The 26423-nt window shown below is 42.9% G+C and overlaps 1 protein-coding gene across 3 annotated transcripts in view; it reads left to right on the top strand.

Annotated features, from left to right (window-relative positions):
• TBC1D22B (TBC1 domain family member 22B) overlaps positions 1–26423 on the top strand; it is a 75258-nt gene that overhangs the window by 20411 nt on the left and 28424 nt on the right. For 2 of the 3 annotated variants that reach the window (XM_079148353.1, XM_079148352.1), the window contains exons 3-8: positions 2345–2652; positions 4811–4990; positions 5501–5571; positions 7694–7822; positions 9084–9149; positions 13302–13416. In XM_079148353.1, coding sequence (XP_079004479.1) covers positions 2345–2652; positions 4811–4990; positions 5501–5571; positions 7694–7822; positions 9084–9149; positions 13302–13416 — 869 coding nt within the window. Of the gene's footprint in view, positions 1–2344; positions 2653–2729; positions 2781–4810; positions 4991–5500; positions 5572–7693; positions 7823–9083; positions 9150–13301; positions 13417–26423 lie in introns of those variants that run through there. The other variant, XM_079148354.1, reaches the window with a different exon arrangement.

The following is a 26423-nucleotide window of genomic DNA, read 5'->3' as shown; positions in this document are numbered from 1 at the left end:
AACTTGGAACTCTCCCGTCTCAACATCCTCAGTCTCTAGAATTATGGGCATGTGCCATCGAGCCTGGCTAGAAGTTTGTTTTGTTTGCAATTTTTAACCAGAAGAAGTAACACTGGTATAAACTGTTTTAGATCATCTGTGTCTGCACCTCTGATTATCTTCTTATGGTCAGAGATAATGAACTACATTAAGCCTCATGGTGTGCATGTTACCAGATCATTCTCCAGAGGGTTAAGTGATACACACACATCCATTGTGGTATTAGAGAGCTAAATTCCCTGTGTCCTACTCTGCATTAAAAAGAATTACGTCTTTAAGACTTTGTTTATGTAATGGATGAAGAGCTATATCTTGTTTCCATTCACATTTGAGATAAGTCCTTAAGATCTTGTGTTTTTCTGTATTGTGTTACCATGTATTTTCCTTTACTCTGCATGAAATTAATGTTTGAAATTAATGTCTAAGGATATCCTGCCCCCTTTTTTGGTGTTCCTAATGGGGGCATTTTGATGAGCTATATAAATTGTCAGACTATACATATCAATGTTAATTTAAACTATCTTTTACAACAGGTAGTGGACCATCTAGGGAGATGGGATGGGTTAGCATACCACTGACCTCTACCCAGAGGGAGGAATACCTCTTAGAAGTGGGGACTTCAGTTCTTCTGGCAGATCTGTGTTTTGCACTCTGCCTTGCTGCTGCGGGGGCGGGGGGCAGTGGGCACACAGGATTTTAATGACGCTCCGATCTCTGTGTACTGTAAACTTAGATAAGACTATATCTTCTGTTTCCCTGGAGGGATGCTAAGTAAGGCTGAGTTATAAATGTCCTAATCAGATGGTTCCCTGGAACCAGAATAATGGCCTTCAGACACTAAGGGAAAGTGGGACTTGGGACATAAAGAAAAAAGTCCAATAAAGTAGGAATGACGTTATATGACTGTCTTTCCTCAATGGGTTAATCTAATGTTTCCCAAATTTTAGTTATATACCATCTTTATGAGTTTTTGCTATATCCCATACTATTCTTTATTAAATACATTTAAAAAATTTTTTTATTATCTTTACTTAAGTAGATATATTTTTAAAAATAAACCTCATCACTGAGGAACTGTATAGAGGGAAAAGGGGGGGGAGGAAAAAATAACAGAATGAATCAAACACCATTACCCTATGTAAATGTATGTTACGCAAATGGTATGCTGTACAAACAGAAACAACATGTATCCCATTTGTTTACAATAAAAATAAATAAAATAAATTAAAAATAAATAAATAAAATAAACCTTATCATGTCTCTAAATGAAAAACCAATATCATTTGCCATAAATAGAAAGTAACTTTAAAAATAGACACAGCGGGGGCTGGGGTTGTGACTCAGTGGTAGAGCATTTGCTTGGCACATGTGAGGTCCCGGGTTTGACCTCAGCACCATGTAAAAGTAAATAAATAAAATAAAGGTATTGTGTCCACCCACAATTAAAAAAAATAAAAATAAAACACACACACACACACAAAAATAGACAAAGTGAAAAACAAAATAATCTTATTAAATTCTAAGCTAGATCCTGTTGCTTGCAAATGTTAGTCCTGAGGCTGCCCTCGCTTTGTTAAAATTTTAAAAAAAGCAGTCTTAAACAGAGTAGCACCAAGCTTAGACTTTTTATCCTCTAAGCTCGCAGAGGACTTTTAACAGAATTATTAAAAGGAACATTTTCATTTTGGGACTTAATGCTTAATGCTACATATGTGTTGTGTTATCTCCTCTTCTACCAGAAGCTATGTCCTACTCTAGTTTAGCTTATGTTGCCATAAACATTAACTCTGAAATCTTGGTGGATTAATAGAATGAAGGTGCATTTCTTGCTCATACTGCTTGTCCAGAATAGGGTGGGGTGGGATGGAGGGCAGACTGTGCTCTACCCTGTTACTCAGGCGGAGGGAGGCCCACCTTGTAGAGGCTTGCCAGTTACCATCACAGAAGGGAGTCATGGAGAACTCACACCTGTTCTTTTATACTTTGGACTTGAAGTTACTACATCACCTTTTCTCAACCCACTGGCAAGTCATATGACTTTACTTAAGTACAGGGGTACTGGGAAATTTAGAGGAGTACGTGACATATTTGGTGACCATTGCTGTCTCTGCTACATCTACCTGTGCTACCTAGGGCTGGTCTGGATGCATCTGGATGAGCAATGGATATGGGCAGTTTTTATCTGAAGAAGGTAATGATTGTGTGTGGGCTAACTTATTATATTATTAATGTTATAAAAGCAAGTAAACGAAAGTGGTCAGATGTATTGAACAGCCTCTTGGTAATGTTGTCTCCTTTCTTGAAGCTTCATTAAAGAACGGTCAAAAGTCAACACAGTTCCTCTGAAGAATAAGAAGGCCTCAAGTTTCCATGAGTTTGCCCGGAATACCAGTGATGCTTGGGACATTGGCGATGACGAGGAAGAGGACTTTTCCTCACCTTCTTTCCAAACTCTGAACTCAAAAGTTGCTTTAGCAACTGCAGCCCAAGTTCTAGAAAACCACAGCAAGCTGAGGGTAAAACCAGAACGGTCCCAGTCAACAACATCTGACGTTCCCGCCAGCTATAAGGTCATAAAGTCCAGCAGTGACGCCCAGCTGTCCAGAAACTCCAGTAAGTCCATCCTGCCCCCTCCACAGCCTGGGCCTTCTCAGCAGAATACATTTTAAATAAAAATGATTTTTCTTTAGGGCATCACTCAGATCTTCCATGGGATGATAAAAAGCAAGCTCAAGCCTGAGGTATGACATCAGTGAACCTAACCGGTCACTAGCTGTCCTTGCCCCTCCTACTTTGGTCACTGCTTAGCCCCGTGACCTGGGCCTTCACTTCCTGATACCCAAATGTTGCCTGCTGTTTTCCTCCTCTTCTTCCTTTTTCCGTGGTGGTGTCTAAAATTTCTGTGGTTTGATTGCTTCACATTGCTTTAGGTCTGCCAGGTTTGTGAATATCGACTTATATCTTTAAAGTTCATGGCTGAAATGAACCTGGATCAACCCTTTATTGACTTCCTTGGCTCTGGGGAAGGCAACCAGCATAAGGTGGTCTTTTTTTCCTGTTTCTGCAGGAGGGAGCAATACATGCTAGAAGGCACCAGGTCACAGCTCCCTGCCCATCTAGCAGACCCATCAGCTTGGTGGGATGAGAGGAGAGGCCTGTTCTATTTCTTTTCAGAAAACTGGACTGAATAACTGGTGGGGTGATGGTGGTGTTATAAGAGGTTTGGGGACTTTCGGTGTACTCTTAAGTATCCATTGCTGAGTTTAACGTTGCCCTAAAGGGTTTTTAGGAAGTTAATTTTTCAGCTGGGAAGGGAAGGGCCATCGTTCTAGTGAAAGTTAAAACGGCTGACTGGTAATGGATGAAAATATACTGGCACACAGACAGGAACCTCTGTATCTGTCTCAGCTTTGCATTTTCTAGGTTCCACTTGTTACAGTAGATATCCCAGCCAAGTACTTATTGACAGCTGTTTTTATAAACCTTCTAGTTGTGCCTGTTAATTTTTGTTGTGACCACTACTTTTTTGTTTGTTTGTTTGTTTGTTTTTGGTATCGGGGATTGAATGCAGGGGCACTCAACCACTAAGCCACATCCCCAGCCCTTTTTTTTTTGTATTTTATTTAAAGACAGGGTCTCACTAAGTTACTTAGGGCCTCACCTAGTTGCTGAGGCTGTCTTTGAACTTGAGATCCTCCTGCCTCAGCCTCCTATGCCACTGGGATTACAGGCATGTGCCACCACGCCCAGCTGTGACCACTATTTTTTAAGATCTAGATATGTTAAGAATATGAAACAGTCATGATTAAAAACACTTCTCTTTTGTGGTAGCAAAATAAATTAGTGTTTTGGAGTCAGACATAACTTAGGTGTTATTTCAGCTCTCACAATGACTTAACTGCCCCAAGCTGCCCTCTCTTTGTCTGTAAAATAGTTATAAATTCTTACCATGTGTTGTAAGGATCAAATGAGATCATATAAAGGCTTTGGCATGATGCCTGATACACTGATACATAGTAAGTACTCAATAAATGTTAGTTCTCTATGGCTCTTCCTCCTACCCACCATCTGATTTAAAGTATCTGGGACTAGACAGAGTTCTGTTCCTCTTACTTCTGTCATATCCTGGTAAAGTCAAAGCTGGTTCGTTTTGGTGGGAAATGTGGGAGCGCAGAGGAAAAGCAGCTCCTGGCCTGGGATTGCCTTTGACCAGAGCTGCTCACCCAGTGGTTCCCTGGTGGGCTAAGGACAGGGTAGAATTGTGCCAGGGCTGTGGGTCCCCGTGCCTTGGGACAGCCGCACGGGGCCTGGGCTTGAAGAGAGCAGCGCCCCTTCATTGCGTCATGCCTTGGGTGTCACCACTTCTCATGTGCTCCATGACATGGGAAGCAGAGAACACCACCACCTCAGACTGCACTGCCACCTGACTCACGTAGGCAGGGTAGAAAGGTGCCAGGCTGGGGCAGAAAGAAAACATTTGACTGTCCTTGGAGGCACCATGCGTGTTCTCAGAAATTGCTGCAGCACCTGGCGTCTGTTAGCACACAAAATGCCTCGTCTCATGGCACAGAATGCAGCCCTCCCTGTGGGGGAGGAGTGGAGCCCGGTGGGGTTTCCACTTCTTGCTGCCCCTCATCTGGGGCTTCCTGCAGCGCTTGCAGGCACAGCCCCTGCTCTGGAGGAGGAGGCTGTGCTGGACAGTCAGAGTTGAGGTTTCTCAGAAGCTGTGCTCTTCACATGGTCATTCTCTTTCTCTTTCAAATGATCTCAGGTGACACATGCCTGAGGAACCCACTCCACAAACAGCAGTCACTCCCTCTCCGACCCATCATCCCCCTTGTTGCCCGGATCTCAGACCAGAATGCTTCTGGGGCACCCCCAATGACAGTCCGGGAGAAAACTCGCCTAGAAAAATTCCGTCAGCTTCTCTCCAGCCACAACACTGACTTAGGTGAGTCCCTGTGAGCCTAGGCGAGGTAGGAGCTCTTGGTGACTGAAAATCTCAGAGGCCTGGAAGCTATTGCTCTTTATTCTTCCTTCTTTTACTTTTTCTAGTATCTCCTGATCTGGCACCATTGCAGTGACATGCAGGTATTAAGGCAGAAGTATGTTACTAGAGATTAGGGACCCGAGTAAGGTGGGATTGGTTTCTGGGGCCTGTAGACGTAGTGCAGCTATCCTAACTTTGGTCACCTGCCTTAGGGTGATTCTTACTGAAATTCACACCCACGGGTCTTTCTGTTCCCCTCTAACACGTCTCTGAGCTGACTTGATGGCTGCTGCAGGGCCTCGTTCGTGGCCTTCTGCTGCTCAGGGCTGTTTTTTCAGGTCTCTTCCCTGTGCTTGTAGGTGGCAGGTGGTGCCACTCGAATGGTGGGAGGAGTCAGGCGGCACTGGTGGAGGTTTGTTTCAGGGCCTTTGTGGGAGGACCTAATCCAGCAAGGATGTTTTCTGTTTGCAGATGAACTGAGGAAGTGTAGCTGGCCAGGGGTTCCCAGGGAGGTTCGACCAGTAACCTGGAGACTCCTGTCGGTGAGTTCTACCCACTGTGTAGAGAAGCGTGAGCCTCACACAGCCCTTCTTGCCTGATGAGGTTAGTCTGGACAAGCTGGTCTTACTCCATAGACTTCTCTGGTCCCACTGGACATGACAGAGCTGTGGGGCTGCAGTCCTATTTCTGTGCACAGAGGCACATTCTTTTTTTTTTTTTTTTTTTTTGATACTAGGGATTGAACCCAAGGGTACCCTACCACTAAGCTACATCCTCAGTCCTTTTTCTTTTTTATTTTATTTTATTTATTTTTTTTTTTTTGCGGTGCTGGGGATCGAACCCAGGGTCTTGTGCTTGCAAGGCAAGCACTCTACTGACTGAGCTATCTCCCCAGCCCTTATTTTATTTTATTTTATTGATACTGGGGATTTAACCTGAGGGGACTTAACCACTAAGCCACACCCCCAGCCCTTTTTATTTTGAGACAGGGTCTCCCTAAATTTCTGAGGCTGGCCTCAAACTTGAAATCCTCCTGCCTCAGCCTTCAAAGTAGCTGGGATCATAGGCATGTGCCATTGTGCCCAGCAAGACACATTCTTGAGAGTTTATTCCTGCAGTGCAGGGTGGAATGTATTTTTTTTTTTTTTTTTTTTTTTTTTTGGTACTGGGGAATTGAACTCAGGGCCTTGTGCTTGCAAGGCAAGCACTCTACCAGCTGAGCTATCTCCCCAGCCCTTGGGATGTATTCTTATTCCCATACATGGAGAGAAGCATGAGTTAGCTCCTGTGGTCACAGTCGCACTTTCTTAACAGCAAAGAGGCAGAATATGAATATAGTAAGAAGGGTGATCCCAGCACTTGCTTTTTTTTTAATTGGAAATTGAACCCAGGGCGGGGTTTACCACTGACCTAAGTTCCTAGTCCTTTTTTTTTTTTTTTTTTTTTTAATTTTTTGAGACAAGGTCTCACTAAGCTGCTTAGGGCCTTACTAAATTGCTGAGGCTAGCCTTGAACTTGTGATCCTCCTGCTCAACCACCCAAGTTGCTGGGATTAAGGTGTGCACCACCATGTCCACCCAGCACTTGCTGTGAGCAAGCTCTGACACTCCCTATACTTCACTCCTTTTTCAGTAGGAAAAATCAAAGTAGTCAAAACCCACTCAGCAACTGTGAAGAGTTAGTAAGTGAAACTCCCTCTAGAACCATACTAGTCTCACTTTCACTGAACACAGAGCACTGTGGCAGCCACTGCAGTAGGAACACTTGGATTTGCTCAACCTGTGAATTTCATTCATTCATCCAGTAAGAATTGATTGAGGGCCTGCTGCTTGTCAGGCACAGTGCCAGGTGCAATAAGCATATACAAAATCAGACAAAACAGCGTCCTCTCCAGACACTGGCTAGACGCGTTGCATGAATGTCTTCCAAAGGAAGTATCTCTCCTTCACTGCTCTTCCACACCAATTTTGCAACCATGGAATCATCCATCACCTCTGCCACTTTGAGTAAATGTGAATGCTGCTCAGAGTGGATTTGGTGAGCAGAAGAGGAAAAGGAGATGAGAGTGGGATCGGGACCAGGATAAGACTGAGAGTTGGCCTGGAGCTTTGGCTAGGAAGGGCCTGCTGCCAGAAGTTCTGTTTGGGCATTGTAACTGCCACGTCATAGATTCCATTCAGCTTCCTAAGCTGCTGATTCTGAATGGTACACTGGAATAGAATGTGTAACCAGTACCACGTTCCTGAGATGCACCATAGAAGTTGCCAGTTCCTTGTGATTCCCAGAGGTGCTGGCCTACACGCACGCGGCCCTTAGAGGCCGTGACCCGGGTCTAGTTCCCTCCCACTGACCTACATACGCTGCTCTAGCCTGCCAACTCTGGGAGCTATGGAGTGCTCACCAGCAGCATGTGCTCCAAGTGCAGTGCAGGGCCAACAGAGTAGGGAACTCTGAGAAAGTTAGCCTTGTTTCTTCTGCCCACATGTGAACCTTGTTGAATAAGGGCAAACACTGTGGCCAAAACCAAAAAGGGATTTGTCTGTCCTCTTGGCAGTTTTCCTTCTGTTCCTTTGATAGTTTCCAAACTACTGTTCAGGCTACAATAAAAATTAAAGACTCATCCAACCAATGTCTGTCGCCACTGATGGGCAGTCTTATCTATAGGGCTACCTCCCAGCCAACACTGAGCGAAGGAAGTTGACTCTGCAGCGGAAGCGAGAGGAATATTTTGGCTTCATTGAGCAGTATTATGACTCTCGAAATGAGGAACATCACCAGGATACCTACAGACAGGTACAGTCCTCACCTGCTGCCTCTCTGCCTGATTTTGATGTTCTTTAGATGTGTCTTCTGGTAGTGTCTCAGGTGGAGGTTTTCCAAGTCTTCAAGCTCTAGTGTACTGATTAGGGATGAAATTTATTTCCAGAATCCCTTTCCTGCTTTTCATTCAGTGAAATATATTTAGTTGTAGATGGACACAATACCTTTATTTTATTTATTTATATGTGGTGCTGAGGATCAAACCCAGGGCCTCACATGTCCTAGGCAAGTGCTCTACCACAAAGCAACAACCCCAAACCCTCAACCATTTTAAATAGAACATTTTTAGCACTGGTCAGTGACAGTGATTCCCAAACTAGTGTGCAAATCCCCTAGGACCTTAAATCCCCACCTGGGGACTATGAGAAAATACAGGTCTGTGGTGAGGCCTGTCCTTCTAATAAGCTCCCTGGCAACACTGGTGTTGCTGTCCACAGACCACAGTAAGTATTATGGAACACAAGAGGAAAGACAGGCTCACTCAGGAATGATCCAGTCTCTCTGAACTGTGACATCACCTCTGGCAGCTGCAGTGCCCAGTCAGCACCTATATCTGCCTGTCCATCTGCAGAAAGTTCTAAGGAGTCCAGGGGTGGTGGACCAGCCCCAAGAACTGAAGTAGCCTCTGCTGCTGCTGACACTGACTTTAGGATAGTTAGACTGGGTATTGGGAAGTCCTTAAAGTCAAAACCAACCATTAGTGACTGCTTTGGCAACAAGTGAGATTTTGAGCTCCAATTCATGAAGACCAGTCCCCCTGGTCCTTCCTCACTTCTTGTGTGTCATGTTTTCATAAACAGGTCCTTTGCTTCCCTCTCCCCGTATGTTTTTTACAGTTATCAGAACTCTTTTAGTTCTAGGGAACTGTTGATGAGTTAAATTCTGAAAGAGGTGTACAATTTAGATCAGACCTGGTAAATAAGTGCCACCCAGAGTGAATCAGACTCCAGAAGAATGGGAAAAAGCACTGAATTCTCTTAGGTTGTGAAGCTATTGTTTGTTTTAAGTGGCTTGTTTGGGAAGGGTCTTTGCTGCTTAATGAACTGTTGCTCTCATGGAAACATACTGCATATAGATAGGAGGGTTTAACTGACTTTTTTCTGTGTTGGTCAGTTCTTTCTAAAGATAATCTGTACTCTAACCCTTACTCCTTTGATTCCCATTTCTTAAGAAAATGACTCGTCAAAAGAACACACTGGCATTTGTGCTTTTGGATATGGCTTCTCTTTTTCAGATTCACATTGACATTCCAAGGACGAATCCTCTCATTCCATTGTTCCAGCAACCACTTGTACAGGAGGTGAGGGGTTCACTTAACCTTCTTCGGTCCTTCTCCCCCGTGGCCCAGGCACCTGGCTACAGTTCTCGTGCTCCTCATAAACACGTGTGGAGCTTTGGTTCAGAGCACTTCCTCATGCATTCTCATTTGATCTTCATCAATGTGAGTGGAGAACTTGTTCAGAATCTTGGGGGCCATCTGGTATTAGGGTGAAGAACCCATATCTTAGAATTCTTATTCCTAGGTTTGCTGTACTATATCAAACTAGAAGTAGTGGTTGTTGTTGTTTTTAATTTGTGGTGAAACATACATAACATAAAATGTACCACTTTAACCTTTTTTTTTGCGGGGGGCGCTATATGGGATTGAACATAGGGTCTTGTGAGTAGGCAAGTACTCTACTGCTGAGCTACATCATCACCCTTCTTAAATTTTATTCTGAGACAGGGTCTCATTAAGTAACCCAGGCTGGCCTTGAACTTTCTATCCTCCTGCCTTAGCTTCCCAAGTAGGATTATAAGCATGTACCATTGTGCCTAGCCATTTTAGTGGACAGTTCAGTGGCAATAAATAGATTCCATTGTATTTACTGGAATGTATGAACATCACCATCATCCATTTTCAGATCTTTTTTCACCGTCCCAAACTGAAACTCACTAACCATTAAAAAATGACCTCCCATTCCCTAGCAACCAGCATTCTGAATTTGAAAACTCTAGGTACCCCAAATAAACAGAATTACATAATGTTTTTCCCTTTGTGACTGGCTCACCTCACTTAGCATGTTGTCTTCCAGGGTTCATTCCTATTGTAACATGTGCCAGAAGTCCCTTCCTTTTTCAAGGCTGAATAATATTGAATTGCATGTATGTAATGCATGCTGTTGATTTATTTACTGTCAATGGATACCTGGGCTGCTTCTTCCTTTTGTCTATTGTGAGTGATGCTGCAGCGAACATGGTTGTACAGACATTTGTTTGAGTCCCTGTTTTAAAATCTTTGGAGATTAAACCCAGAAATGAAATTAATAGTGATATTTTGAGACCTAACAAGTTAATGAAGCACATAGATGGTCTCAGTGGGACTGTTATCTGGCCCAAGCGGTAACTATAAACTCTTTGAGATGAAGGATTTCCTTTGTAGCTTTGTGGTAGCCAGGATGCTGAGTGTTAATGCTCTTTGAATTGAGTTTTCAGCTCTCATGATAGGGATGATGGTAAAAATGCTCAAAAATAATTTCTTTTTGACTCTGGACAATATTCATGATTCTATTTAAACATAGGTGTCTCTCCCCTGGTGGGATTCCTCATGACTTACCAATATCATGAGAAATATTTTGAGGGTAACACCATTATTTTACCTATAAGATTCAGCTCAAAAGAGGCTAAAAACATATTCCATGCTTGTATAATTATCAAAATGGATTCTACTATCACGTATTACCAAGAAGAACTAGTTTAAAAAAAGAAGAAGCTAAAAACATTTGGAATCCCTTTCTGGCTTTCAGGCTTTCAGCATTCAGCTTCCCACTACTCAATCCTGCTCGTTCCTTTTTTTTTTTTTTTTTTTTTTTTTGTGGCAGTACTGGGGATTGAGCCCAGGGGCACTCTACCACTGAGCTACATCCCCAGTTCTTTCTATCTTCTATTTTGAGACAGGGTCTTGCCATGTTGCCCAGGCTGACCTTGAACTTGCAATCCTTTTGCCTCAGCCTCCTGAGTCATAGGATGCACGTGCTTGGCTAACCCTGCTTATTCCTTATTTTAACTTGATGATATTCAGATACTTATCCTTTCCTTGTGCATGCTTACTCTAAACTTGGAGATGGGAAAGTAGTTTGTTCCTAGTTGTGGAACCTGAAAATGAAAATAGAAATTCAAACTTTATTCTTCACTCTTTTTTCTTTCTCTTCCTCTTCCTCTCTCTCTCTCTCTCTCTCTCTCTCTCTCTCTCTCTCTCTCTCTCTCTCTCTCTCTCTCTGTTTGTTTTTTTGTTGTTGTTGTGCTTTTTGAGATGCTGGGGATTGGATTGAATCCAGGGCCTCAGGCAAGCTGGGCAAGACTTTACCACTAAGCTACATGCCCAGCCCTTTTTATTTTATGAGACAGGGTCTCAGTAAATTGCCCAGGATGACCTCAAACTTGAGATCCTCCTTCCTCAACTTCTGAGTTACTGGGATTACAGCTTTATCTTTTCTCTCACATCACCTTTTTATGATACAGGCTGTAGTCATCTTAAGCAAAGTAAAAATGCCAACCAAGAAGCAAAGAAGTAAGCAACACTCAGTACCGAAAGGCTTGCTTTGTAAATCTGAAAGACAATTGAGAATTAGCTATAGTAAGTCAGAATCACTCACATTAGCAGAGGAGGTGAAAGAAAACCTTCAGGGATTATCCTGTCCACTCCTGTCTGTAGGGCAGTGTTATTCTGCTTTTCCTATAGTGCAGATCCCATATTCTCCCTGGTCACTAGGTTTGATGCTCTTCAAATGCCTTCGCTTATATGGTGTGCATGTGTCTGCATTGTACCATACTTACTAGAAAGGCATTACTGCACGTCTCCTTGTACTTAGCCATTGTTAAAGCCAGTCACCAAGGATCTGTGTATTCATAAGGGGCCAGTAGTGTGGCATAGAAGCCCTGGTAAGTCCCTAAGAAAGACTGACCTGGGGATAGGCAAGTGCTGTGCCGCTGAGCCACACTCCAGCCCCTGGAGAAGCTTTTTAAAAAAGGTGTCCAAGCAAACACAGGCCACAAGAGGTGGAGGGAAACAAAGGGGGGCAGGGAGTTCTTGAGATTTCCTGAAATATTTTGGGTCTAGTTCAAACTTTGTTTTCAAGAAAGGAGAGAGGTCATTTAGACCAAGAGAAAAGAGTAAGAAGGCTCCCTTAGTGTTAGGCCTAATGCAAATGAGAATGCTACACCCTCTCCAACCACAGACAGCAAGTGGGTACATGTCGTGCAGGCAGAGGGGCCAGCTCACTTCCCGGCAGGGCCTTGTTCTCACTGCCACTGGAAGTGCTCTCGGCCTTCTCTGACTGTGAAAGGCAGACCCAACATCGATGACGCAGGGGCTGAGAAACATCCTTTATTGTCTGTAGATTGTTTATATTCCTACACTAAATAACCATCTCCAAAACCACAGAACCATTTCCTTTTTCTTGGTCTCCCTAGGAGCCCTTGCCTGCTTAGGAGGGCCTCTCCAGTCTGACCCCAGAGCTAGCTACAGAGTTTGTGTGCTCTGGAGGCCCTTTGAACTCCTGCCCCACCTGCACACACTAACTGTCACCTCTGCCATTCCTTGGGGGTGGCAGCCCAGTTAAAAAGCCATCCTCAAGAATATGTAAGGCCCAGGGATTGTGGTCATCAGGATGAAGCCAGGCAGCGGGTATCTTTAGATGGAGAAAAATGGAGGGAAAGCTAATGTAAGCAGAGGGGAGCATAGATGACAGGGCAGGACTCCGTTAAGGAGCTGTAAAGATGTTTTCTTTATCCCTGACCTAGACCTGTGGCTTCTTGTGACTAACATACTTTAGCCCAAAGGTTCTCCCATGGGAACCTTAGCAGTTTTGTCTTTCTCAAAGTCCCAGCTGCATAGAATTTGATTTCTTTGACTTCCTATCTCTAGCAGATGTCTGGGCTGTATCCTGATATAGGAAGGGACTTCCTGCATGTATAGTCTGTCACTTGTTCCTAGTCAGGCAAGAATAGAGCTAAATCTAGATCTCCTTCCTTCTCAGCAGGGAGAAGGTATTTCCTCTTTAATTCCTGTGATGACCAAAAAAGATTTAGAAAAAGGTATCAGAACTAAGATGCTCTGATATCTTACTCTTGGAAATAGAGAAGCAGCATCCACAAAGGAGAACATGCTGGTTTGAATCAGTCACATCCGTGGCAACCCTTGTTTCTAAGTCATTTGTGTCACTATCTTTTCCTTTTCCCAATTTTATGTCATAGTAACCAGATACTGAAAAGATAAAGGGCAAGAAGTAACTTAAAAAAAACTAGGGTGTTAGAAACCCTGCATTTATATCTTCTTTGTCCCACAGAATTTAAAAATTTTCCCCCAAATTGTACACACACCCCGACTTAAACTGTGCAGTAGGTAAGTGGAGGGAGGGAGTGTGTCCCCATGATTTAACACTCGCGTCTTCTTTCTTTCTCATTTTCCTAGATCTTTGAAAGAATTCTATTTATTTGGGCCATCCGACACCCTGCCAGTGGGTATGTCCAGGGAATTAATGACCTGGTCACTCCGTTCTTTGTCGTCTTCCTCTCAGAATATGTGGGTAAGAAGCATGAGCACCAAGTTGAACAAGCTGTCACTCTTTCTCATCTGCCATCTGTTTGTTTGTTTTTCCCAAGAGTGCAGCCAGTATATGCTGCTAAAAAAGAGACAGATAGTGGCTTTGGAATGCACAGCTAAACCTGTTTTAACAGTGGTACCAGCCTGGGATTCATCTCTTGAGATGATCACAGGTCTCACCTCAAAAGACCTGTTTTGTCACAAGAATAAAAAAGGTGATGTATTTATGTTCTGCCATGAATAAATGGTATGATGGCTTATTGGAAGTTGTTTTAGGATTACTTTGAACTTGTCGCAAAGGCTCCTGTCCATAGTGTTGGCATTTTAGGTTGTACATCAGGCCCTGACACGTCACTTCATGTGCTGGATCTTAAGAGCAGGATGTGGACACACGGGACAGAAATTGTGGTACCAGAATCCAACTCATTTGGACAGGTTGGGCCAGGGAGAGCCCCAGGACCTTGATTTCTCCCCACTCCTCCTTCACCTTTACCACACTGGGTTCTCCTCACTTTGGAGAGTGGTTAATTTTCTGGTTGCAATTAGGTTTTCTCACAGTTCCTGCCTAAATGAACAGAGTCTTAAAAGGAGTTGAGGTTCTTGTTTCTCCTCTCTGGTTTCCTCGATGACCTGTGCTTAGAGCGTCACAGGAAAACCCATTTGTTGTGTTCTGAGGATTCTCATGGATTATTTTGGGCCTTGGAGGAAGAGGTCCATCCCGTTCAGGTTTTCTGGTAGGGCACAAAGAGATGGTGTTTTGGTCTTTGATGAGGCAGTCTCAAAAAGTTAAGACAACTGAATATCATCCCTTCCTTTGCTTAAGTAACAGCAGCCAGGGTAGAACTGGTAGTAAGGTCTGGCATGGTGGCACATACCTGTAATCTCAGCTACTCAGGAGGCTGAGGAAGGCCAGCCTTAGCCACTTAGTGAGATACTGTCTCAATATCAAAAATAAAAGGACTGGAGATACAGCTCAGTGGTAGAGCACCCCTGGATTCAATCCTTAGTTCTGTAAGTATACACACACACCACTGGGAGTGAGGGTGGAAGGTCATTCTTGTCCACTCTCTCAGGTGATCCTAAGTAGCAGCAAGACCAGTTAAAATTTAAGCTTCCAAAACATATAAGAAAGTCTTTTCTATAGGACTTTATTACTCCCCTCCCTGGCATAATAGGTCAACTTGTGGAGGCAACTTAATTCTACTGTCTTTTCAATTTTGTTAAAAAAGTAGTTCAAAACCAGGCTCAGTGGTGCATACCTGTAATCCCAGCAACTCGGAAGGCTGAGGCAGAAGTATCATGAATTTAAAGGCAGCAGCCTCAATAACGATGAGGCACTAAGAAACTCAATGAGACCCTGTCTCTAAATAAAATACAGGGCTGGGGACGTGGCTCAGTGGTCGAGTGCCCCCGAGTTCAATCCCCAGTACCTCCCTAAAAAAATTAAAAAATTAAAAATAAATAGGGTTAGGGATATAGCTCAGTATTAAAGCACCCCTGGGTTCAATCCCAAGTTGGAGAGAGAGAGAGAGAGAGAGAGAGGGAGAAAGTAGTTCAGCTAATTTATTGGGATTGGGGTTTGCTTTTTATAATAGTAATCACTGTGTTTTCTTCTTTTCCTTTCCTCCTCTTCCTCCTTTTTTACATTTAGCTTTTAAAATTTCTATTAGTGCTTTATTTTCTTGTGTGGCAGGAGTGGGGATTTTGAAGTTACTATCTGATTGGATGGCTAGTTGTTTCAATACCATTTATAAATAATATTGTTTTTTCACCTTAGGAGCCTATAGCTCTAGCCCTTGTTTTTCACCCTAGGGCCTGGCCACCCCAAGCAGTAATAGCATCTGATTTTCCAATTACTTTACCTTTTCTTTTTTTTTTTTTTTTTTTTTTTTTTTTTTTTTTTTTTTTTATTGTAAACAAATGGGATACATGTTGTTTCTCTGTACATGGCGTAAAGGCATACCATTTGCGTAATCATAAATTTACATAGAGTAATGTTGTTTGATTCATTCTGTTATTTTTTCCCTTCCCCCCACCCTCCCACCCCTCTTTACCCTCTATACAGTACTTCCTTCCTCCATACTTGCCCCCCTCCCTAACCCTAACTCTAACCCTAACACTAACCCTTCCCTCCCCCCCATTATGTGTCATTCTCCACTTATTAGCGATATCATTCGTCTACTTTACCTTTTCTAAAGTACCTTGACAAACATGATTTCATTTAGGAGACCCAAATATCTCTTTAAGGTAGATGTACTAACCTACTTTACAGGAGAGAAATTCAAGGATCAGAGATTTAATGAGCTCCCAATTCAAATCCAGATCTTACGACCTTAATACTTGTGCTTGCCACTTGACCTGGCGATCTCTCAACTTAGATCCTTGTCCTTGCACATCTAAAGGCTCTCCCTACAACATTCTTCGCTCCAAAGTAGGTTCCTTGCCTTTAAAAAAAATTGTGGCCAGGCACGGTGGCATACTCCTATAATCCCAGTGACCCAGGAGGCTGAGGAAGGAGGATCACGAGTTCAAGGCTAACCTGGACAACTTCGTGAGACTCTTGTCTCAAAAGATAAAGGGCTGAGGATATAGCTCAGTAGTGGTAGAGTTCTTGCCTAGCATGTACCACCAAAACAACAAAAACGTGTGTGTGTTTGTTGGTATCACGTGAAGTTGCTAATGTTCAATTGTTTTTCACTTCGTAACATGAGAATTTTATATGGTTCAACCTAATATTTTACCCCTGGCCATATTTGTCTCATAATTTTGTTTATTGTGTTTTCTTATATGTAACTTACTAATTTTTATGTATCAACTCTGTCCATTCAGCAAGTATTTATTGAGCTCTTACTATGTGCCAGGGATTAGTGACTAAAAAAAGACAAAAGTGGACCCTGCTCTGTGGAGCCTCCTGTTTAGTGGAGAGGCTCAAAACAAGTTAAAAAGTATTTGCAAACTGTGATAAAGACCATGAAGAAAAAATCTTCTTTAGGGTTTTTGGATTGGGATCTTGCTTAGGAAGTCTTTTGTTCCCTACCCCATGATTATAAAAATACTCCCATGTTTTCTTCTGATACTCTTGTGGTATCATTTTTACATTTAGCTTTTAAAATTTCTATTAGTGCTTTATTTTCTTGTGTGGCAGGAGTGGGGATTTGAAGTTACTATTCTGATTGGATGGCTAGTTGTTTCAATACCATTTATAAATAATATTGTTTTTTCATTGATACAGAATCTCTCTATAATATTTTATAAATTCTTTTATTTACATTGTTCCACTTTATTCTGTTCCATATATCTCCATTCCTATCCAAGGACCACAGGACTTAGGTTTATTTTATCTTGTGTGTAGGGGGCGTGTGTGTGTGTGTGTGTGTGTGTGTGTGTGTGTGTGTGTGTGTGTTTAAATCCAGGACCAGTCTCATCCTTTTTGTTGTTGTTGTACTGGGAATTGAATCCAGGGGTATTCAACCACTAAGGAACATCTTCAGCCCTTTTTATTTTTTATTTTGAGACAGGGTCTTGCTCCGTTGCTGTGGCTGGCCTTGCACTTGTAATCCTCTTGCCTCAGCCCCGCAACTTGCTAGGTTTACAGGTATGCACCATTGCACCTGGCTCCGGTCTCATCCTTTTTTGAAAATTGTCTTGGCTCTTCTTTTTTATTTTATTTATTTTTATCTTTTTAAAAATTTACCGTGATAAGAACATTTAACATTGTTTATTTATTTATTTATTTATTTTTGTACCAGGGATTGAATGCAGGGGCACTTAACCACAAAGCCACATCCCCAGCCCTTTTTGTTTTTTATTTTAAGATAAAGTTTCACTAAGTTGCTTAGGCCCTTACTAAGTTGCTGAGGCTGGCTTTGAACTTGCAATCTTCCTGCTGCAATTACAGTGCCACAGTGCCTGGCATGAAGTCTAACTTGATGATTTTTTTTTTTTTTTAATATTTTGAGATAGGGCCCCACTAAATTTGTGATTCTTCTACCTCAGCTTCTCAAATTGCTGGGATTATCAGAGTGTGCCACCACCCCATGCCTTCTTAATGAATTTTGACATACACAATAGAGTACTGTCAACTGTGGGTACAGTGTTACACAGCAGATCTCTAGAAAGTATTCATCTTGCATGACTGAAACTTTGTGCTCACAATATGGCAACTGCCCCTCTCCCTGCCCCTGGCAACCACTATTCTTTCCTGTTTCCATGAACTTGGCTTGTTCCAGCTACCTTCTTAGTGGAATCAATAGTATTTGTCTGTCTGTGAGTAGTTTATTTCATTTAGTATAATGTCCTCTAGGTCCATTCAGAGGAACTTTAGAATCAGTTTCTCAAATTTAGGAGGTAGGACCATTTTGAATTTTTATTGGAGTTGCAGTAATTTTTAAATTAAATTTTATGGGTTTCTTTTGTAGCTTTATTGAGATATATAATTCATATACCATATAATTCATTCATTAAAAGTGTACGATTCAGTAGTTTTGAGTGCATTTATAGAATTATACAACCACACAATCAATTTTAGGACGTTTTCTCACTTCAAAAAGAATCCTTGGGCTGGGGCTGGAGCTCATTGGCAGAGTGCTTGCCCAGCATGTGTGAGCCCCTGTGTTTAGCCCCCAGCACCACCAGGCGCCACCCCCAGCCCCAGAAGACAAGGCAGCCAGCCAAGCAGCCGCCTCTGTGGACTTGTCCCGCTGGAGCATGTGTTAATATTTCATTCCTTTTTATGGGCAAATATCTTATGATGGTAACACTCTGCCTCTTAAATTTATCTACTTATCAATCAATAGACAAAAATTAAGGTTTTTGTTTTGTTTTGTTGTTTGTTTGTTTTAGTGCTAGGGATGAAGCCAGGGCCTCACACACTCTACCATGTGTGAAGTCAGTACTGACTTCTTCCCAGCCTCCAGGCCTTTCTTAACAGAAATACAACATTGTTTGCTGTCTTCAACAGTGGTTCTTTTGTTTGGTAATAATGCTGCTTTTCTCCCCTTCTCTAATGGCACCCCATCCTGATAAGGCAGCTGGTTTACAAGGCTTTCTGCTTTGACCCCTCGGATGACCCTCCCTGCTGCAGGAGGCCTCCGCGGTCCTTCCCCATGGAGCAGCCTACAGCCTCCTGTCATCCTGGGCAGGTGTCACTCCACTGACTGTGGCATGGGGAAGGGTCCCAGTAGAGCTACAGGGTCCACGTGCCACTGGGACGTTGTTTGGTCTCTCATCACTTCCCTCCCATTCTCTACAACCTCTACCACTTTTATCATGTTTGCTGTAAAATAGTTGAAAACAGGGAGACCTGGCAACTGCCTGTGAGTTGATAGAGCAGTCTGTAGCTAGCCTGGCCCCCAGCAGCTTCTCTATCTGCAGAAGGCAGCTGCTTCTGTGAAAGTGGGTCCTCTGCAGGTAAGTCAGCTGTGCCCAGGTTCACTGCCGACAGTGCTGGAGGGTCATGGCCGGGAGAGCCTCCGGACTGGATTGGTGAGTCTGTGGGCTCTGGACTCTCACCTGAGAGCTTGGGCTCAGGCCCAAATTGTTATGGATCCAGCTTTGAACATATTAGGATCCAGTGTATTGAGGTGTGGTCATCATCAAAGTAAACTGCTTAACAACTGCTAAGTGATGTGAAGAGGAGCAGAGCTCATGATGTGCCCTGTTTTCAGAAGAGGGGTGATGCCTGGTTGGCTTCTTTCAGGGCAAAATGTGGTACCAGTTGTGAAATAACTTTCCCCTCATGTAGTAAGGCAGGATTTTCATTGCAGGTCTTATTTGATAGCAGTGGAATTCCCAGGAGGGAAGTCCTTCCCAGATCTCTGACCCATGTGTCCAGTTCTCTGTGTGACATTTCCACACAGATATTTCTTAGGATTAGCATGATTACATGTGACAGAGGATTCCAATAACAGTTTGTAACTGAAGTTTCTTTCTTTCACATTAAAAGTCCAGAGGTAGGAAGCTGATCCAAGATATCAGGGTCCACACTTTTCTCTTTTTTTGTTCTGCCATCTTTAGCATTGTGGTTTCCTTCTCATGATCCAAGGTACAGCTTGCGCTCCAGCCACCACATCTGTATTCCAGCCAGCATAGAGAACAAAAGGAAAAAAGTATACTCCTTCCATTTAAGAACATTTTCCAAAACTGTCCATGATGTTCATGCCCAGGTGACCAATACCTAAGCGTACCTATTATAACACCCTTAGGAATCCTTTTAAGAAGGGGGCAACAAGGCCCTGGGTTCAATCCCCAGCCCTGCAAAAAAAAAAAAAAAAAAAGGGGGGGGGGTTAAGAAGGAACAATTATTTGAAGAAAACTGGCACCCCCTAGCTCTCTAAACTGTTTCCTCTCCTTCCCTCACCTCGCCACCCTTTTCTCTCAGTTGGCAGCATTTCCTGTCACTGAAGTCAGAAATGCTAAGGATTGTTTATGATTCTCTTTTCTCACTTCAATGTCTAGTTATGACACTTAAGGATTTTACGTCTCAAATCTTTTTTGAATCTCTTTCTTCCTCTCTGATTTTTTGACTCTTCAGTCAGCTCTGAATTGCCAAATGGCCAAGCAGGTTTTTCTGTCTCATTTTCTCTGCTTCATCCTATCATGCACACCATTCAGACTTGCCCAGGCGCTCCTCTGCTTAAAGGCCCGAACATTCCATCACTGCTGCTTGTAATGCCCAGGCTGTCAGCAGGGTGCAGTGGTTCATACCTGTAGTCCCATCTACTCAGGAGGCTAAGGCAGGAGGGTCACTGGAGCCCAGGAGTTCAGACCCAGCCTGGACAACACAAAGACGCCATCTCAAAAAACTAAAACCTAAGCAGCCGGGTTCTCCAAGTTGGTGTGCAAGGACCTGGGCAGGCTGCTCCCTGCTTCATTCCTTCAACTCAACAATCCAAAATTAACATTTTAAACTAGAACCCTGTCCTGCACCATCTCTTCACCCCTGGCTGAACCCTTGTGCATGTTTAAGACTCTCCTTCCTCCTGGAAGCCTTCCCGGAGACCACCCCCACGCCCCCATCACTCCCCATCCCAGCCGCATGCTGTCCTATGCAGTAGCACACCGCAGCCTCTACGCTTCTTTCACTTCCACACCAGGATAGTGCTTTCCTCCCGCCCTCTGCCACCAGACTAGCATTCTTAGAGGCCAGAGACTATTTTAAGTTTCTTGATATACCCAGTACTTTCATTTTGGTGTCCAAAATAGGCTTTCCCCACATGTTTGTGTCTAGATGAATGAGAGAATGGAAATTCCATGGAAACTGCCGGATACTGGGTTCGGAAGTTTTGCTGGGCTTGGCCACTGGAGGGCAGTAATCACATTTCTCTGATTTAGGACTGAACTGGCCCAACCTTCTCCTTCCTAAGGGTGGAAATGGAATCCAGCACACATGAGCAAGGGTTTGCTCGCACCTGTGCTGTGCCTGTCGCTGCTCTAAGCATTAGGCTTACAACCATAAACAAATTAGGCAAAACCTGCCTTTTACCTTTAGTTATTTATTCAATTAAAATGAAAACTGAAAGCCTCTAAAAGACTTGTTCAAGAATTTTCAAACAGATGAAAACTGAAAACAACCCCAAAATCCATTAACAGCTGTTTATACCAGGGAGTAGTACTCAGCAACAAAAGACATACAATTGATAGATGGAACAACACAGAAATCTCAGAAATCATTAAACTGGACTGAAGATGCCAGATAACCATAAAAAGTGCATATTGTATGATTCCATGTATGTGAAGTTCATAAATGGGCAAAACTAATCTATGGCAATAGAGATCGGAACAAAAGTTGCCTCTGGTGGGAGACTGACTGGGAGGGGGCATGAGGAAACTTTTGGGGGTGATGGAAATACTCAGTGTGATTGAGGATGGTCTTTACCACTGTGGGTGATCTCTGGGGAGGCCTTAGAAGATTAGTTTGTGCTGGATCTTGCCCTTCCTTTGTGCCCTTACCTGGAACATTCATGTGGTTTGGGCTCATAATCTGGGTCCCACAGCAGTGCCAAGAGGCTGACCTACCCAGAAGCTTCTAATGTTTGCCAAATAAAAGCAAAAGTAATACAGGAATCTTAAGGAAAGTAGAGGAAACCTGGAGGTATTTTGGTGTTTTGCTTTGTTGCTAGGAATGAAACCCAGGGACACTCTACCACTGAGCTATGCTGAGTTTGACCTGGAACTTTCAATCCTCCTGCCTCAGCCTCCCAAATAGCTAGAATTACAGGTGTGCGCCACCATGCCCTGATAGTACATTATTTTTTTTTAATATTTTTTTAGTTGTAGATGGACATAGTACCTTTATTTTATTTATTTTTATGTGGTGCTGAGGCTCGAACCCAGTGCCTCACGCATGCCAGGCAAGCACTCTACCACTGAGCCACAACCCCAGCCCCTCCTAGTATATTGGTTTTTAGAAGTAATTTTAACCAGGATATTGTGACACAAGGACATCCATGCTGAATAGCCAGAGTTCAGGTATGATTCCGAGTTACTAGTCACTGCCCTGACTGACGGGTACAGTGTCAAGAAGATTCTACAGTCAGCTTCTTCTTTGTATCTTCAGAATCTCATTTTTCCTTCGGCAGGCAGAAACATGGGTTTGTTTTCCACCAGGGCCTCATAATAAGTCTTCCCTCCCTCCACCTGTCTCTGGAGCAATGTCTTCTCTTCAGAAAGCAATTCCCCTTTCTCTGTCAGGTGATTTGGCTTTCCTGGGTTTGTCCAAGTGGCCACTGTGCCCTGTCTGTACATACTAAAGGTTTGTGGTGATGTTGCCAGGTCCTTGTCTGAAAGTGACAGATGAGTAGCACCTACAATAATAAGTTTGTATAGTGCTTGAACCACTTAGAAATTATATAGAACTGATCAGATGAATGCCTTGGCGCTTCTTCTCTGTTTTCTGCAGTCTGGGGTTCCAGCCTAGGACCTTCTACACGCTGGGCAAGTGCTCTGTCACTGAGATGTATCCCCAGCCTTTGGCACCTTTCTTAAAACTGTATTCCCAGATAAAATATCTAAGTTTCTGTTTTATGAGATTCTTTAGGCACATGGCCAAAAAGATTTTATTTTTTTGTTTTCCTCAGTCAGTCTCCTTCTGTGATTAGAAAATACTATGCAAGGTATTTTTAGGAGTCCAGTTTTTATTTAAAAAAAAAAAAAAAAAAACACTGGTCAGGTAGATCAGAGGGTTTGGAAAACAGAGAGACCACCTGCAGCTGCCAGCCAGGCAGAGTCACTGGTTCACAAGATCTGAAAATGGCCCTGGGATCACAGATGGATCCTGGTAAGTGCCTGAAGCAGTGAATAGACGTTACTCTTGTCAGTTTGGGCAAAACAGTTCTTCCCAAAGCTGTCAGGGAGTTTGTGAGGCATACATTAAGTGCCTTCAGGCCCAGGACTCAGCGTCCTCAGGAAAAATAAACAGTTGAGTGAAGCCACCACTCAGCTGCGTTTTATCAGCTAATAAATAGGCATGTTCTCCTCAAGCCCAGAGTGGGCAATTTGATTTTTATAAAGAGCTTTTGGATTTCCTCCTTTTAGATGCTTTGCCTCTTAAAACAGCCATAAAATATCCCTTAAAAATCTTAGTCCCTCCAGCCTGAGTCCTGGCTGCCGTATACTTGTCATGACAACCAGAGACGCTGCCCTCACTGGAGACGGCACGGCTGGCATGGTTTCCCATTTCAGCTTCAATTATGTGTTGAATTTCCTCAAGTGGACGCTTAATGATCCTTCTGAACAGATTGTTTATGCTGAATGAAGCCCTTCAGAGAGCATTTGCTCCTCCTATTCTCGCTGCTTCTTGCTGGTGCACTCAGCTCACAGTTTTTGACTGAATGCGTGAATCCTAACCTCCCAGCAGGCGGAAAAGAGGGCTCTCCCTCCCTGTCCCTGAGAGCAGAGGGCCAATGGGCAGGCCAGAGCCACCAACTCAAGGCCCCAGAATCATACTCTAGCACCTTGTCTCTTGGTCCCTTAGCTCCCTGCACAGCTGAAGGTTTGGAATTAGTGCAGTAATTAACCTGGCTTTCCTTCTTTATTTTATTTTTTTTAAGAATTTAGATTTTATTAGGTTTTTTTTTTTTTTTTTGCAATTGAACCCAGGGCCTCATGCTAGGTAAGTGCTCTACCAATGAGCTACATTCCCAGCCTGAATTTCCTCCTGAAGGCCCAAAGGTAGAAGTGGGAAGCTTTGAACATTGACCAGTTTAAAGGTATTATTCAGGATGGAGGGTTTATTATTAAAGATTATATTTGGTGGCAAATAATAGTCTACATCTCAAATGTCAATATATTTGTATCTTGTATAATAATAATAATAATAATGCCAGCTAAAACTTACATAACGCTTATTTCATCCCAGGTACTAATGTTAGCACTTTCCACGTATTAACTTATTTAACCCTTAAATATCCTCTGACACTGGTACTGATATTACCACCTTAACAGATAAGAACTTGAGGCACATATGGTAAAGTCATTTGCTCAAAGTCCTATAGCTGGTGGATGACAGAGCTAGGATTTGAGTTCTGCAGTCTGGCTGCAGAATGTGCCCTTAACAAGTGCTATTCTGTCTAACAGAAAAACCACAGGCCAGGGGGGTAGATAGGCTAGCTAGGCTAGCTCTGCGCCCCCTGCTTGGGAGCAGGCTCTTCTTTCCCTGTGGCTCAGTTGTGTGTGGCTTCCACTACAGCGTTCTGGATTCCTGGAATGCCAGGTTGGGAAAGAGCCTTCCAATTTTAATGGACCTCTGGATCTTCCTTTGGGAAATGTGTATCTGAGGGGTGAGGGTGTTTTTTATCTGGAGCCTTCCTTGGGGGCTTCACCTTTTTCTTGCACCCCCCCATTCTCATGACAAGGGAGCTGCTGCCCAGCCTGGGTTAGCATGGGTCCTGCACTCACTGTAAGGAAGGGGAACTCCTTTTTCCTGCACTGATGAGAGACTGGTCTCCGAGAGTCATCTGCCAGAGTCCACTCAGAGCTGTTCTTGTACAGGCTCAAAAGGGACCATTCCTTGGGACATTGTGGTCGTGAGAGGTGGAGGCAATCCCTGGGGAAATGGATAGATAAAGTGTGCAGAAATGAGCTGGAGCTACGTACAGCAACCTGGGAAGGTCTTAGGAATGGAATACAAAGCAAAAAGAAAAAGGAAGAGTCTGAGCTGGGTCTTATGGCTCAATGTCATTTAACTCAATTAATAATATATATGGCCACCCAAAAAGCACTGCCTAAATAAATGTTGACATTAGGATGAAAAAGCAAATGATATTTCTTGGATAATTTTTTTTTTAGATGGGATTTCTCAAATGGACTTTTATACATTATCTAAATACTTAGTTTCTGCAAGTTTAATGTTGTTTTAAAAAATCTTATTTTTTGTGTGATAAAAGGTAAGTGTACTCAGTTGTGGCTTTTTTTTTTTATTCTAAAATAATGTGCATTTGGGTGGACTATAAAAATTAGCTATTGTGGAAATTTTGAAAAGTCTAGTAAAGCTCAAAGAAAATAAAATTCTTCATTTATACCACCTGGGAATAAGCACTGTAAACCTTGTGATATGTTTTGTATTTCCTCTGTGCTTATATAAATAATACACATAAATAATATATGTACAGTAGCTGAAAGTCTACTATAAATAAGTTTGTTCCTTACTTTTTCCTTTGATGCTGTGACATACTTTCCTATGTCATTTTACATTCCTTCTAAACTTCATCAGAAATAACTCCAGTGTGCCAGGCACCTTGGTTAGCACTTGACATGTTTACACATTGACTGTGACCAGACTCCAAGCCGGACATCTCAGTCATTCCCAGGGTCATTGTTTTTCTGACAACCCTCACTCTCCTCAGAAGTGTTTTTGGTTTTTTTTTAATCTCCCTCAGTGTTCTTTAAGCAGAGTGAGAATCTCAGCGTTGTTACGTGTATGTGTTGTCATGAGAAGGTTGAGATACAGTAATAGTTCCCATAATAAAAAAGGGCTGGATTCTGAATACATGTTGTCAGTTGCCATGTCTCTTTGTAGCACAAGTGTCTGCCATGAACATCCTGTTTCAAAATAGGGCCTAGGGGCCTAAGGAGAAAAGCTGCCTTCGGCGCAGAACTCAAAGGCCTGAACACTTGGATGTGCAGCCTCTGACAGACGTGTGGTGCCTGCCTGGCTGGACAAAAACCTTTCTGACTACTTTGTCTCTTTGTGACTGGAAGGGGGAGTTGAACAAGGACCAGAAGGAAATATCACATGTCCTTTTCTTTCTTTGGATTTCATTCTTTTCTATCTTTCTTTTTTGTTTGTTTGCATTACTGTGGATTGAACCAAGGGATCCACCACTGAGCTACATCCCTAGACCTTTTTATTTTTTGTTTTCAGACAGTGTATCACTAAGTTGCTAAGGCTGACCTTGAACTTGAAATCCTTCTGCCTCAGCCTCCTGAGTCTGGGAGCACAGACTTGCACCACCACGCCCAGTTTCTTCAGGTTTCTTGAGGGTTTCTCATATTCTCCTCACTTGTATCTCAGACCAGATTGCTTCTCACTCCTCTTGTTCACTGTGTGGTTTCTGTGAGAAACTGATAGATAATCCTATGTAGAAGACGTTCCATGGTTAAATAAACTTGGGAAATGTTGGATAAACAAAGTTTAGCAGGTTACCCTGGTACAGAAGTTCATGTAACTTATCAAATCCTTTTGTATTCTGTAATCTTGATGAATCTCCAAGATATATAATGCAGTGTTTCTCAACTGCATTTGTCTGTGCAATCCCTTTTTTCTTAAGTATTCTTTAGAATTGATATTTTACAGAATCCCTCTTGGGAAATACCAACTTGGTGGAATTAAATCCTAGAAGCACTCAGTCTGGGTCCATCCTCCTTCATGCACATACCTTCACTTCTGAGTGATAGTACGGTGGGTTCAGGTCCAGGGTGCAGCTCAGTGGTAGAACATTTACACAAGCACAAGTCCTGGGCTCGATTCCCAGTACTGCCAAAAATGAAAGT

The sequence above is a fragment of the Sciurus vulgaris genome (assembly GCF_902686455.1).
Source record: "Sciurus vulgaris genome assembly, chromosome: 7".
In the NCBI taxonomy this organism is placed as follows: Eukaryota; Metazoa; Chordata; class Mammalia; order Rodentia; family Sciuridae; genus Sciurus; species Sciurus vulgaris.
Note: the sequence above shows the minus strand (reverse complement) of the source record. Positions and strands in the feature narration are given on the sequence as shown.